General features: G+C 44.3%; 1 protein-coding gene across 1 annotated transcript in view; it reads right to left on the bottom strand.

Moving 5' to 3' along the window:
• Positions 1-1,776: 1,776 nt before the first annotated feature.
• Positions 1,777-16,052, bottom strand: part of exd3 (exonuclease 3'-5' domain containing 3) — a 30,120-nt gene continuing 15,844 nt past the window's right edge. The window contains exons 20-21 of the mRNA XM_088281431.1: positions 2,575-2,641; positions 1,777-2,468 (exon numbers count right to left, since the gene is read on the bottom strand). Coding sequence (XP_088137557.1) covers positions 2,164-2,468; positions 2,575-2,641 — 372 coding nt within the window. The 3' untranslated portion in view covers positions 1,777-2,163. The remainder of the gene's footprint in view (positions 2,469-2,574; positions 2,642-16,052) is intronic.

Here is a 16,052-nt window from a genome sequence, read left to right as displayed (position 1 = left end):
TGTGTGAGTGTGTGCAGAGCGAGCGAGAGAGAGAGAGAGAAAAAGAGGTGACGTGGTACTGTGGAGGGAGGGCCTTCTGCATCCAATTCATTCCGGACACCACGTGTCCTCGGAGCGTGGGAAAGAGGCGAGCTTTTCTTCCCAGCAAAGAAAGAGCAAGGATCAAATAACACGGCGCTGCAGCAGAGATGGTGCTCAGCGGACGGGCAGGAGTTCACTTTAAAGGCAGAGCTTCTGTCCAGAGAAAGTAGCAAGTTCTGCAGAGAGTCGAGGCGAAATGACAAAGGCTGGGCGCTTTACTTGAAAGGCAGATGATCTGAGCACAAAAAAGACGTGCGGAGCGGCGACCACCTGGACGAGGCACATAGGCGGTGTTTTGGAGCGATAGAGGGTTCATGCTATGCATCATTGTCATTTTAGATTAGCTGGAAACTTTTTTTACAAGGCAGCATTTGAAAAAAAAAAAAAGGTCTGGCAAGCCACTTCTTATTTGCTAGTCGAGAATTCATTTTGCCATCATTTTTCAGATTACTAATTACAGCGCGTGATCAGAAAGTCCCACGTTATTTGACCCAAATCTAAAAAAAAAATAACCAAATAAACAGAATAACATCCAAGTTGGTGTCTTTCGTAAGTCTTTGGTTGAAATCTTAAAGAAAAGTCTCGAGATTTTGAAAGAAAATCCAAAGTCAAAGATTAACATTAAAGCGCTTTGCAAAAACATTTTATCATCGGCACTATATCAATAAAATTGAATTAAAACGCATCACATATTTCCCATCTTCAATTGGTTAAAGCACAAGAAAGTCACAAATCACCGGCAAGTCTCCCTCCTTTGGTCAAGCCTCAAGATTTTGGCCCACAATTTGAGAAAGTCCAAAAGTCTTCAGGTCAAAATGTCCCAAGACATTTGGCGGTTAAACAAACAAAATTCCAACCCCATAACAATAAATCGATCAACCCAGAATCAAAAAAGTGTCAAACAAGTCCCAAAATTAGTCGACTAAAGTTATTTGCGCAATGTCTCAAGGCACACACCCACCCACAAAAAAAAATAATAAATCTGCCTGTAATCTCTGAAATTACCCACAATTAATTGGTGAAGTCTCAAAATTAGTCGCAATTATGTCCTTCTTGCGGACGATGCATGAATTCGAAGCAACTTTTTCTGGTCCCAGTCACTTGGGATCAATTCCAATCAAGTCATTTGGACAAAATGTTTTGCTTTGGGCAAGTAATTGGTCCAGTCCAGTTTTAGGATAATTCTCGTGTTTAGTTAACCAAAGTATATATTTCACTAGTCTTGATTGCAGCATCCATCCAAACAGACAGTCAGTAGCACATAATACAATATCAAGTTTAACCACAATACAATCACGCAATACAAAAAAATATTTGAAGAACAGTTCTTGAGTGAAATCGTGTTTAAAAAAAAAAAAAAAAGGGGACTGAAAACAGTCATTTACGTTTACGGTTCCTCAATGAGTCCCAGCACAACATGCCTCGGGAAATCACTGTGGATTTTACGAGTGAACGAAATGCATGTGGATCTCTTAAAAGTTTCAAGGGCAAACACATAAAGTCAACGAAGGGTTTAAGAAGAGAGGGAAAGAAGTTGGAGATGAAATGTGAAGGAATTCTCACCGCATGTGTTGGCTTACTCTTTCGGGTCAGAATCCAATCGGCCCCGCATGCTCCAAGCTGTTCATGCCACACCTGTGCGGCTTCAGTTTTTTTTTTTTCCAGCAGAATGTACATACTGACGATGCTGCAAACTTTTCATTCAAAGAAACAGGATTTTATTAACAAACACTGTTGGTACAGTAATACGACTCTTAAAAAAAAAAAAAGACCTGCTTATGATCAGCTTCTTAAATAAATATAATTAAAAAAGAAATTTGGAAAAACGTTGGAATTAAAACAATCAAAACCATTTCTAACTAGATAGTGTCTTGGCGGTGTACATTTAAATGACATCACAGCTCACAAGTCACGTTGTGATTCAAAAGTTTAAAGCGCCAACATTAAAACAACATGTGGTTACATTTTAACCCAGTCCATCTTCAACAATTTAAAAAAGAAAATGATTTTTGTTTCCTGCCTTAGACGAACGACTCCCCAACAGAATATCCCGTGCGAGTTTCTCCCATTCCGTTTAAAAGTTTATTCTGTCCCTTTGCCTGTGATGTTCATGACCTCCTTAAACATGGCAAGAACACGTCCAAAGTGAGAGCCCTCCCAGAACACCTTCCCACAGCGGGTACAGACAAAATAGTGCGGCACCCGGGGTACCAGGCCCAGCGGGACCGTATGCAGCTGGATGGGCGCCCCCCCAGGAAAGCTCAAGGTCGCGGGGTCCAGATCTGACAGGGAGGCCCAGTTACACTGAGGACCATACCTGGGGAGTTCAAGATGACGCGGCTCCTCCTCTGGCAGCGTCACTGACTTATCGCTCGCCTGCAGAAATCCTACAAAATCCAAGTAAGAAACAAAATGCCGTGAGACGTAGCCACGCGCAGACATGAGCAGAATATTATGCAAGCTTTGCTTGGGACTTGGAAGTGCTTGACGAACCTTTTTGTTTAAACATCCTGATCATGTCTTGTCTGGACAGCGCCACATACTGGTCACTGTTACATGCCTGCATTAAAAAAAAAAAAAAAAAAAAGGGGAACATTATTACAGAATGTCGACCAACACACACACACACACGCCCCCCCCCCCCCACACACACACGCACACCCCATTTGGTTCTGTTGACTCATTTAGATAATCTGTTGCAAGTCTTAAAGAAGGGCCCTCATTAAGGACTTTCAAGAGAAGAAAAAAAAATTATTTTGTCCAAAAAAAAAAAAAAAAAAAAAAAAAAACGTACCGAACGCAATGACATTTTCACTGCTCGCAATTTGTCTCTGTCATTCATGACATGAAAGGTGTCGCAAGTGCCGCACAGAGTGACGTTTAATGGACTTGTGGTGAAGTTTAATGGCACGCAATTTCATGCAACAATGCTTCCAATACACATGCCGAAAGATTAGCTTCGCTTTTGGCGACATTCACAAATGAATTGTAGAACAACTTGGATTGGTAAAGTGTACAAGAAGCAGAAATTCTTCCCCACATTGCTGATTTAGTGTGAAAGGAACAACACACACAAACACACACACATCGGATTTAGTGCGTGCGCAGGAGAACGTTAACGCCTCTGTAACGTTCACACGTCGGTGCCGTCCACTCCTCGACGGCGGAGACGCCCATCCTCCCCAGCAGGGACATTATTGACCTCTTGTTTGCCGGCCCCCGATGCTCGCACACGCACACACACGCACACTTGTCTGTGAGCCATCCTGACAGCATGTGAGTGCTAAAAGCCTTGTCAACACACCTGAGCTCCACCCAGCGAACAACATTCCACTTAAGTGCCGAGGCTTTAAATCAAACCCCATTCAACACATCTCACTCAAGTCAAAGTATTAGCCGCGTCGATAGAGGCGAGTTTTTAACTTAGTCCTGTGGCCGAAAGCGTCTCAACTGGACAATTGCGGGGAGAAATACTCACTGCCAAACAGCAGGTCACTCAACATCGCATACATAGTCAAATTGTTGCAATGGGGGAAAAAAAGCGGAGGCGTCTTCCAGTGGAACTGAACAGCACACAGAAGCTAGACATCGTCAAAATGGTCTTAGCGAAAAATCACGTTAAAAAAAAGCAGTTGCCCTTTTTGTCAGAATGTCAGAATAAACCAAGTTCGCAATCTTCTAAGGTTCATTCGGACCTCGCGACCCATGCATCCGTTTTCCACAGTTGAGCACATTTGGAGGTGCTGATTTCCATTCCAGCCACTTCAGACTTGATTGCAAACATCTCTTCAGTGTGACTTGGAGATTGCGGCTCGAAGAAGCCATCAGTACCGCATCGTGTGCAAAAAGCAGAGACGCAATCCTCATCCTTCTGACTTGACTCAGAACATTACGATTCACTGATTGTTTTTCCACGCCCACTCAAACCCAAATTCGAATCGCCACAGATTCTTGCACAGCCTGACAAAATTCATGTAAAAATATGATTAACGACAGAAATAAATTGCGGGTGGCAGGCCGGATGAAACGCGCTCGCTGTCCCTGTATGGCCCACGGGCCGGAGTTTCCCCAACCGTGGCTTAAAGGCGAGCCGTGTTTGCCTCTGTGGTGAGTGAGGTCAAGACATTGGGAGAGCGGCTAGACAGTGGAGGTGTGGGAAGAGGCTTAGGTGTCAGCTCCTGTCTTGTCTGTGGGAATGAGACTCATCCCGCCCGTTATTCCGCTTTCACATTCACACACACACACAGAAAACATGCATTTGCACACATACCAGAAAAAAAAAAAAAAAATTCCACCGGCACAGACAAAACACTCGGAGTGCGTGCAAAACCGCGTGCATCTAAACGGCCGCGCACATGGCTCACACATACGAGCGAGGCGGCAGCCAGAAAAACAGACGGCTATTTGCTCAGCTCCAAAGTTTCCCAGAGCGGAGCAAGCCAGAACCTGCAATGAACTCTCAAGGCTAAGCCGCGCACGCAACTGGCATGGAAATCCACAAATGATTCATCAAATCACAACGACAAGTGCAGGTATGCCGTGAAAAGGGACGGGGGCCATTTGTGGTCTGAACACATTTGTGGATCGCATTCAAGGAAATAAAGTGCAAATGAATTTAGTCAAAGTGGGTGGTTTGTGTTTAAATAAATACAGATGGCAAAAGCTTCCATTTCACTGCCTGAGACCGGATGATTTTTCTTTTTAACTTTTTTTTTTTTTTTTTTTGCTGGTTTTGGCTGGCCGAAGCACATGAAGCTTAGACTTTCCACATCAATATATTTAACTGCTGGACTTTTTTATGTTTTTCATAAAGAGCAGAAGTAAAGCCAAAAATGTACGTAGGTGACTGCAAAAAAAAAAGATCATTACATTATTGTTTTACTGATTTGTCATGTCGACACTCACCCAAAAAAAACAACAACAAAAAAAAAAAACCCACAAACCATTTCCTCAAATAACGCGGAAGCAATGCAGCTGTTTTCGCACTCGTTCATGACTGTAATTTATTTTAAAATTTCTTCACGGTTTGTCCTCTCGGGTCTAATTTGAGGCTTGTGAATGCTGTTGTCGATGTGTGCCATCAATACCTTTGACATTTCGGAGGAAGGCAACTCAGTAAATATGCACATTAAGTATAAAAGCAACAAGAGTCGTCGTTGTTGTCTTCCAGTCTTCAATTTTGAGCTTGAGTCCTGAGTTTGCGGGCTCACTTTTTGGTGTTTTCCAAGTGTGATTGAAAGTTGCGACAAGTGTGTCCGAAAAGTGTTTTTTTTTCTGGGGTTGAGTTATGGCTGGATTGCAAAAGAACCAAACTGTCGCGCCCTTATCGCAACGACACATTAAATCGGAGCAAAGTGAATGAGCGACAACGTGAAATGCAAACTTGAAGAAATCCAGACGTGACTCGCAAAGGCGCTCTGCACTGTGTGAGCACTTTGCTTTGATTTTCAGTCGCGAGTGATTTAAAAGCAACATTTGTGAAATGGCACACTGGACGCCCAGCATGTTTTGTTTGCACCACAACGCTTCACCTCACTTTAATTAGCAGGCATAAACAAAAAAAAAACTTCAGACTTGACAAGATCAAAAAAAAGACGGCAAACATTTAAACACAACTTTTCTTTGAATTGAACTTTTTCTAATTTTGGACACTTGCGACACGTCGTCTCCTCCTTTTGTGCCTTCGGTGTTTTCCAGGGAACCTCGGGCATTCTCACACTCCGTGTGGCCGTGCCAGAGAAAGAATGCTCCTTGCTGTGACAACAAAGGCCATCTAAAGTGTGATACTGTGTTTCAAAGGATGGGAGGTGGTGGAAAAAAGGGGAGAGAAAGGGGGGATATTGGAGAGGAGGTGGGAGGAGGCGAGGGGGGGGGGGACGCGCTCACACACCCGGCGCTGACTCCGTGGGCAGCTCCCATGGGAAAATCTCACAGCAATCTAAAAAGGCGGCACTTTTTTTTTAGGGCCGATGTAGGTCACATGGTCCGGGGAGCCAATTGCGTGCCGGTGATTTGATTCAAACGGTGGCACGTCAGGTAAGTTGCAGCGTGGGAACGGGGAGAGAAGACGGTGAAGTGGGGAGCAAGACACGCACCACCGTTTCCCTTTGAAAATGTTGTCTTTTCATTTTTAGTCTGACTTTGGAGTCCAGGCAAAGGTTAAGAATACTTAAGTCCGCTGTCAAAGAGTGCTGCGGTCTAACGCATATGTACAATATTTACGAAAAGTACATCCTTTCTCGGAAAAAAAAAAAAAAAAATTCTCTAACTCATTGTTTTTTTCCATCGTCCCATGTCGACAGAGTTCCGACGTTTTTTCGCTCCCTGTCATTCTGTTTGGCAGTTTTAATGCCACATGGAAATGCGTGACATGTTCTCCGTTTAGAAACGCTCCGCGGGTCACACGCGTTAAGACACGATTTTGTATACGATCGAAGCAATTTTTACATACATAAATGGAAAAAAAACTACTAACGTGCATACGCTCCTTCAAATGTCAATCTGCGGCGCACTCCAAAAAATGATTTATATCTTTCATATTGTCATACTTCCAAACCCACACATCGGAAAAAGCTGAACTCATTTTATCGCATTTCACATTTGAATACATTCATAAATCAGTCAGCACACGCCGTGTACAATATGAGGTGTTTTACAAGCGGCGAGTTGGAGGAACTCGTTTGAGAGGAACGACCAGCTGCGGCGGCGGTTCCTCAAGAAAAACACAAGCCTTGCGGGGCTTATTTCTATTTGCGTTCGCGCAGCCAGGAATGTTCAAGTGACATAAGCCTGCGGATGGCATAAAAAGGGATTCAATGATGTCACTTTCCCACCGGGTTAAGCCCCCCCGCCCCCGGGGGGACTGAGGAGGAAACGGACACACGCAGAAGTCGAGGAAATTGATTGAATAAATGGCAACTCAAGAAATCAAGATTATGTCCCAAGATGAGTTTTTTTTGGAGCAGGGAATGAATGGCAATCTTCTCAAGCTAGTAATTAAATTACATTTCCATTAGAATTTTTGATTTAATATCATGGAACCTCTAAGGAAGACCACACATAATTTGCCCAGAATAAATTTTTTTTTTTTTTTTTTTTACAGGAAATAATGGAAACCGTAAAACTCTGGAACCATCCAAGACAAGAAAACTTTGAAGTGCACATTCAGTCTTTTGGACTTTTATTATTAGCTTTTATTATCATCAGCAAAGGCTACTTAGAATCGGCCTCAAAAGCCGGCGACATATCTATCAGGTCCAAATCAGGCTACAAAATTGTTGTCGGAGAGTCTCACAAAATACTACTACGGAATAAGAATTTCATTCTCACGGCCTTGCATGAAGTCAAACAACTTTTGGGGTTTTGTGTGATTTTAGAAGCACCTTTTTTTTTAATTGGACGGCTCAACATTCAAGGCGCAAATATTTTGCTTTGACATTTAGATTTTAAGCTCGTGAATTCTTCACACATTAACAAAAGTAGTCAACAAGCAAGTCTAAAACTTCATTTCTTTCTGTGGCCGGAAGTCTGATGGTCCTTTTTAAAGTCAGGTCACATCTCTTTACAACTCACACTTGCCTTTTAAGAGCAACTTCAAGAGCACATGTTGAAGTGAGCCACATTCAATCTGGAAAAGATCCGATTGCGTGTGGTTTGCGCTTCTGACATTGCCAAGAAAAAAAAAGAAAAAAAAGGTCACATCTGAAGGGATGTTGGGGGGGGGGGGGACCTGGGACTGATTTTTTACTGCAGTGTGAAGGTAGCGCCAATAACATGATTGGGATGCCAGGATCTTAGCCTGTTTCTGAAAAAATGGTGGTGCTTTAAAGTTGTTTGATGTAAGAAAAAAAAAACCTCTGTGGTTTGGAAGTGGCCTTAATCAACACCAGACTTAAACTGGAAACAAACATGTCGGTAACGCAGAAATCGATTTATTTTATTGGATCCCACCGGGCAAGCCAAACAGACACAATGGCTTCGGATGCACTTTTTTTTTTTTAAATAAATAATGCTAACATTTGGTTTCTCTCTCCCATCAATGTTCAAATTATGGCCACCTTTACCTCTAATATATGATGTCATTCAAAAAGCAGTTTGGTTAGATTTGGCTTTTATCTCTTTTTTTTTTTTTAAATAACAGTTTTATTGAACAAATTAACAAACACGTGTCCAGTATAATCTTCGAGGACGTCTGAAGAGTTATCATACTTGAGTACAATTTTGAGCTACTCTAACCACCGGAGCTTAAGTTGGTTGCCATTTCGATGTTGAAGGGAAACAACTCAGAATAAGCGCAGACTGCAAATACTCTGGGTTGAAATATTGGGAAGCTGAGGGAAGACATAGTGTGGTCGCGTTTCTCCTCAGAGGTCTCAGAAGCAAAAGTCTGACGTCACGAGCAGCTCTGTTCACTAACCACGACCACCTGACGGCACCGTCAACTTGGACCGCGGCGGAGCTTGTCTGGACTTGACATCACACACTCCTTCTCCTGACTCACCTCACTTGCACACCCAAAAACCCACACGGGTCGCAGCATACACTGCACACATGTGAAAATAAACATCGAACGACCTGAGGCACATTTTCAGGCGGTGGTGCAAGAAGCGTGACAAGTTGGAAACCTAAATACTGTAAGGTGTTTGTTGAATGTATTCTGCTAAAATCAACTATATGCGATGTTAAATGATGTCAAAGCTACCCATTTGGGTCACTCACACATTGTGTCATTTTCAATGTGAAGACAGAAAACACTGTATTCAAATTAGGCTCTTTTAAGCGAGTGGCAACGCAAGATGGCCGCCGGTGGCGTCACTTCTCGCTTTTGAGAGCATGTAAACAGTCAGTGTTCCTTTATAAAGTGACGTAGCCAATTACGGGTCAAGCAAGCATACGATATTATTTCCTTTTTTTTTTGGAGGGTCTGTGTAAAGAATTATCCGTGAAAACCTTTTAGTTTAAAACTTAGCAAAGCGGTTTCCCATTTTCAATGCTTTTCTCACACACGATGTCTTCCTTGCCTTCATTCTCCCCGGGCCCTTTTTTTTATTGGAGCTCAAGGCGTACTTAAGAAGATAACAGTCTATCGAAGAGAAGATAACAGTGTGGCACTAATGCTTTCCCTCAGCTTGGCATAGTCACTTAATTCTGTTTTCTCCCCACTCAACCTTCAACCCCATCCTCTTTCTCTCTCTCGCACCAATTGGACCGATGTTGTCTCTCTTGCTCTGTGTCTTGCTTAGAGCTTCATCGACCCCCTTCCAGGGTTCCCTTCAATCTCCCTCGCCACTTCTCTCTGGTTGTCCCTCACCTCTAACCTCCTCCTTTCTCTGCTTCTCTGAGCTCTCTTTCTTCCCTCTTCAGACGCCAGATAGCTGAGGCCAGTCCTAAGACAAGCAGCGAAGGAAAAACAGGGCGCTGAAAAGCTCCAAGGACAATGCTGTTCGCTCAGCAATGTGTTTTGAGGAGGGATGGAAAAAAAAAAAAACTGCATAAAAAGCTGGATTAGACAACCATCCAGCTGCTATTGGTGGCTCGCTTTTGGCATTATGGGTGAAAATGAAAAAACAACTCGATTCAGGTTAAGGCTGGTTTCTGTCTCTTTACCGTGCAACGCAAAGAATACAAATGTTGATATCTTTTGGAGAGAGGCTGGGTCTAAAAAGTTTGCAATGTGATGACAACACGGGAACCGTCATGGATAGAATCTTTTTGTGCAACGTCTATCACGGCGGCCGCACAGCTCACCCTGTCGAGCGCCTCACTCTTACTTTGTTCTCATCTGTTCCTGATGCAGAGGCACGCCGGGAATGTTAGTTTAATGTAGAGTGACTCATCCAAGACTGTAAATATTGACAAGAGTGGCGGCCGCAAGCGGGGCCGCTCCGTCTTGAGGACACGGAAGGTCACCGCACGCCGTTGGGCAATTTCGCATTATTTTCTAAGCGCTAATGCAACCGTCGAGGTAGGCCGCACAAAGCTTTGAAACAAAAGAGTTATTTTTTCCAGGCTATTTTCACACTTGCGGCGGTAATAATCCGATTCAAAGCAAAGCCGGCACATTCTGGGTTCAGTACTGATTCTCATCATGTCTTCAAAATAAAGCGATTCTGTGACAACAACAGACCCCAACTTTGGTTTTTGGAAACTCACAAATTCGATTCTAAAAAGTGTCGAATTTTACTGTTTGGTATGTGTGACGTACATAAAACATTAATGGAGCAATAATTATTATTAAAGCAGCCCAATTTTAATCGACTCTTATTCTGGATAATATTTATTATTATTTTTTTTTATCTGATGCTATACTGCAGATTGTAGGCTGCTTTGTACGATTCCGGTTCATTTATCACACCATGAGTCACACGCAAGGGGCCCAAAACTGATAAGTGTTTTTTTTTGTTTTTTTTCACGGTCCGACCCCCTCTCAAATGCCATTTGTCTTGTTGACATCAAAAATGTTATCAGGATGAAAGCAAAGGTGCACTGGCTATGGCAAGGCGAGATAAAGGCACATAAAAGCGGGAGAGACGCGGGGGTTAAGTGGCAATAACGATGCAGGATAAGACATCAGTGGGTTTCTGCGTGCATGCGCGTTCAAATTCACATCAAAGTGTCTCAGGGACGCTTGCCCATGTCAACAAGAGACACAAGAGGGGGGGGGGGGGTGCGGTTTGAGGAGGTTAAAAAGGGAGTACGTGTGGGGTTGGAGACGGGTGACAGTACGCGATCATGAACAAAGACAGAGAACTGGGTTGGAGGTGGGAGATTGGGCGACGTGGGTAAGCTCAGAGAGAGCGGGGGCTTCCAGGGAAATAAATCACCTCGAGGGTGAGTGCAGGGAGGTAAAAATCAAACGAGGAGAGGATGGAGAGAGTTTGTGTGTTATGCAGACTCTTTTAATTCTACTGTTGCTTCCCTCCCTCCGACGCTTCTCCCTCTTCGCAACCGGCCCCAGCAAATTCCCCAGGGCCAGGGGCAGTCCCCTTTCAGTCTCCAGTGACACAGTAATTAGAAGTGTGGGAACTGAATCCAACCCTCTTTCTGAGCCCCATTGCCCCCCCCCCCCCTTGCCCCCGCCTCGCCTCGCTTCCAATGCGGGCTTGCTCCCATCTTTCCCACTCGTACCTTACCCTGCAAGCAGCTTCGGGCAGCTTACCCTTCCTGCGCCACCTTTGTCGCCTCACCTTCGTTCTTAGCATGTATCCAAGGAAACGTTCATGTTTTTACATCAGGGTCAATGATATCAGCTGGAAGCCCCAAACGTCCTCAAATGTTTTCTGTATTGTCATGTAAAGTGACTGCAAAGAACATACAAGACATTAATTTGATGACTCAACGAAAGCGACCCAATTTTTGCGTTCAGACCATAAGTTTGGCAAATCGTAATAATCAGTGCGCAAAGTTATGTTTTCTGAGAAAAAAAAAAATCTATACTTACCACGGCATGTCAAGTAAAGTCAAGGGCTTCACAAGGCCACAGTTTAGAGAGATTGACAACATCCCCTGGTCTAACCCCCCCCCCCTCCCACCCAAATCCGGGCAAGGAAAAAGTCTCACAAAATCCATTTGGGAAAGCGGAAGAAACCTTGAGACGGGATCACAGATGGAGGGATCCCCCTTGCAGGATTACTTGGCTGCAACGGATGGCATGTGGCCAAGCATGAAGTTGTGAAAAGAGGTCACAAAAATGTGTAAATATGCTTTTTATTCACCGCTCTCCGGTGGAAATATCAGATTTTCAAATTTGGCCAAATTACATATTTTCAAAAATGTCATTTTAAGTTATTAACCAGTCCAATTGCGTGTTTCCTTTCATGAAAAGAGTTTGTGACCTCAAAAAATATTTTTTTTCATTCAAAAGTATTTATTTTGGGGAGCCAAGGATTCTCCTCAACACCAACGTTATGAAACTTACTGCAAGTGTGTTAATATGATAACGTGCAAGGACACATATGTCAACACACGTGATAAATCGGTGAGGTCGATGTTTTAAGTGGTCTCGATGACGCCAAGTTGAATGTCAATATTATATCATACTCTGTCAATATTCATTTGTTCTTAAGGAGAAAGAGTTGTGTTCATCCAGCGAATTCGATAAATAGCCGTTCATCACATTTTCAGAATTGACTCATTTTATAAATAACAGAAAAGGCTTTTTTTGACTTAGTGATGATGCAAAAAATAAATAGTCTTTAAAAATGAGATTAGTGTGATTAAGATTCATTTTGACCTTACTTACTAATGTAATTATAAAATGCCAATTTTATGGAGTGGACTGAAACACACATGACCAACTGGTAATTCAATTAAAAACTTTGCATCGCAGGGATGCTGAATCCTCGTGGGCCACCTGTGATGTTCATGGGAGCTTCATATCACACACGCTCACACGCACGCACGCACACACATTGAACCCCTCAGCCTCCATTCACCCCCACCCCCCCCCTCCCCTCTCCATCCCGATCCCCCGGAACAGAGCAACGCTGTCTCTACCACTCTCCATCAAGCCCAGCACTACCCCCCCCCCTCCACACCCCCACCACCCCAATTCGCTATCTCCGCGGCGATAACCATGGGAACAGCAGCACTGTGGGAACGGGCCACCAGCTGACCAAAATAGACAGCAGGAAAATGAAGGGAGAGAAAGAAGGAAAGATAGAAAAACCTCCCAGGATCCGGGGAGGCGGCACGTAACAAGTCCGTGAGATCATCCTGACAGACAGGTACTCAGGCTCTGCTCGTCACGTCTGGTTTACGCGGGCAACAGAAGGGGACACCGAGTAGGACATTCTCATCTCAGCAGCGGTGGGATGTGCTGCATGATCTGCCTCTCACGCACATTTCCTACCGTTAGCAAGATAGTAGCAACTTGGCACGCTTCACCACATCGACCCCCACTCGAAACCACACACTGATGCAAGAGAAACATCACAACACCCATGAACACCGCAACTACCCTGCCCCAAAAAACACCCCAAGTCCAATCCGAAAGGTGACCTAAGTTCAGAGTAGACATGACTGGAATAGTTGGCAGTGGCAATGCGAAACTTGCGTCCGCACAGCGATGATATTTGTTTGTGGAAATCAAGCCATATTGGTGTTTATTTGTGTTTGGTCCATAGGCAATGCTTCTGGTCTCCAGAGAACATGCACAAAAATACGTGCATGCAAACACACTTTGATGACGCAAGATAAAATACCGGAATTAAGTTCCTATGAGAAACAGACACAAGACTTCCTCGGTCTGAAGGGGGAGGAGGAGGAAACGGGAGAAGATGCAAATGCATACCATCGTCATCTTTTCTTTCCTTCAAATTGAATTTTCCATTTCATTTACAGTCCACTACATTCTCCATATTACAATATCGAATTCCAAGAACTCCACTCTTCCCAATGCACGTAGTAAATCCATATTATTGTTCGCTATTTGTCTTGAATGACTTTTGCGTCACAGGAAGACACACCATCCGAAATGTTAGCGCATTCCATTCCATTCATTTAATTCATTTCTATCTCTGAATCAGTTCTTTTTTCATTCCGCATTCTTATCTTATCCTCTCCATCTATCTCCCAAAGCCCCCCCCCCCCCCCCCCTCCGCCCTTTTGTGCCGGTCCAGGCCTTTCCCAGGCCAAGGAAGCCTGACCTCCCTAGACTTCTACCTCTCAGATCCCTGGGGGTGAGGGCTATCCGCCTGAGGCTCTTCCCACCCGACAAGCGCGTTCACTTTAATCCGACGAGATGTAACAGAGGAGGAAACGAGGCGCTACCCACGAAGTTCATGCAAAAGTCTTTGTAAACCTTGTCACCCCGATTCCAAGGTTATATTTTAACACCCTTCCTCATCTGTCTTGGCTATTTTCACAATAGGTCTCGAATGCTAATCCTCACGTGAGTCCATCACTTTTCGAGTCAAACGAAACTGATCGGTTCACAAGATAAGCATGAAAACTGGATCGATTCTTTGTAAGGCTACAAACTTTCATCAACAGAAATATATAATAATCGCAGCCGGAGGACGGGGGACTGGCCGGCAAAAAAAGGGTCAAGCGCCCAGCTCTGGTAAAAATTAAGTTGAAGGAGGATACAAGTGGACAAAATCCCTCGTGAAATAAGCAGTAGTTTGGAAGGCATCACTGGCTTCAGACTAGCTTGCAAAGTTGTTTGCGTCCACCGAAATTGACGCATCCCTCAATCTCGTCAACGTCAACCTATAATCTGGGTATTCTCTCCAAGAAGTCACATCAAAAAAACACAACAAACAACCCGCCTCAAAAAAATGGGTTTCTGACAACATTTTGTCAATTCAAAGCAGGAGCAAACAAAACATGAAACGCATGATTACATGCAGAGGAGACACGCCAAGGTATAAAAGCAAGCCAGTGTACCACAGAGTCAAGATAATAATAAACTAAACAACCAAGTTCCCTGCTGAGAAGGGCGGAAAGAGTTCCTCATCATGCAAGCTGCGTGCCGCACAGGCCGAATGAGCGGCGAAAGAGCTTCGCTAAGCTGCACTGCCACTTGAGTGTGGGAGAATGCGACATGCTTCACTAAGCGGCAAAGGCCCAAGATCACATTTCACTATCGCAAGGGAAACCATTAGACCATGACCACAGACGCAGCAGCAGTTTCTGGGGAGGGAAAATACATGGCTGCTGGCACTCCAGTTGATTTTTTTTTTCACTTATATTTTATTGAGAGAACTTTTGAAGAGTTAAATCTGCAAAATCTGATCTGTGTTGCATTGAGCAGAATAATATATTTTTGCAAGCTTTGGATCATATCCACATGATCGTCAATGCATGAAACTTTTTTTTTTTTTAATCAAAAGATTTTTTTTCTGTCTTCTGTGTGGTATCGTTGGCATTACTTGAGCCCAACTTTGTTATTATACAGCATAGTAGTGTCCCTCCCTTAGGAGACGAGGAGGGCAATCAGTCACAGCAGCAGTCAGGCCGTTCAGCTACTGTGCTCTCCAAAACATGAGAAACGTCCTCTTTCTGTGAGGACGTTCGAGGGGAAAGCATCAGTAAGTGGTTCCCTTTCCCCGAGCTGCGGAGGAAAGTAGACCCTCTCGAGTGCCTCTCGGCTTCCCCGGCCTCCCCCGTGAGCCAACAGCGTAGTCTGACACGCACGCGCGCGCGCACACACACACACATGCACAGTGTGGTTTCTCCTCAGGAGGGGAACATAAACAGGGCTGTCTGTCTGCAAGCGCACAGCAAGTTCTCATGACATCACCGCCCGTCAGGAATGCACCACTCTGCCCTGCCGAAACCCCTCCACAGACCAGGATCTCGCACGCACCAACACACGCATGCAGAAAAGCACACGTCGACTGATTCACGCGCCGCCGCCGCCATTTTTTTTTCTTCAGGGAAATGTATAGTGTACACAACACGCACGCAAATGGCATTTGAGTTATTTTCTCCCCTCGCATTCCTTTTTCTCGACAATGGTTTTTAATTCATCATGTTCTCCCCCTGCATCCCGTCCCTTATCATTTGGACCCATCGTTCCTCACCACTTACAGTACACACGGGTGTCGCAAGACCACCCACACACACAAAAAGACTCATCAAGAATGGCAAAGGCGTCGAGAATGTGCTCACTACGTTAAACATACGGCACAGACAAAGCACACGCACTCAGAGCCCTGTGCACAGAACAATGTCGAAGCAAATAATCTCAGCGCTGTGGGGCCACCAGGAGCTTTAGAAGACAACCCGTTTCCAAAAACGGGACGGAGCCAAATAGGAGCAAGGCGAAGTATCGAGTTAACGTGACATAAAAGCAAAAAGGAGGAAAAATACATTTCGACCTCCTTTTGTCGTTTTGTCGAAATCCAGTCGTTTTTTTTCTTCCCTGCCTAGTCACTGTTAACTGAAGCCACGCTACCACCGAGTGCTACGGTTCAGGTGGTTTGCCAGGTAAACGCTTATGTTTCTGCGGTCGTGTAGGCGGGATG

The sequence above is a fragment of the Idiotropiscis lumnitzeri genome, chromosome 18 (assembly GCF_059441095.1).
Source record: "Idiotropiscis lumnitzeri isolate Australia: NSW breed Sydney's pygmy pipehorse chromosome 18, RoL_Ilum_1.0, whole genome shotgun sequence".
Taxonomy (NCBI): Eukaryota; Metazoa; Chordata; class Actinopteri; order Syngnathiformes; family Syngnathidae; genus Idiotropiscis; species Idiotropiscis lumnitzeri.
Note: the sequence above shows the minus strand (reverse complement) of the source record. Positions and strands in the feature narration are given on the sequence as shown.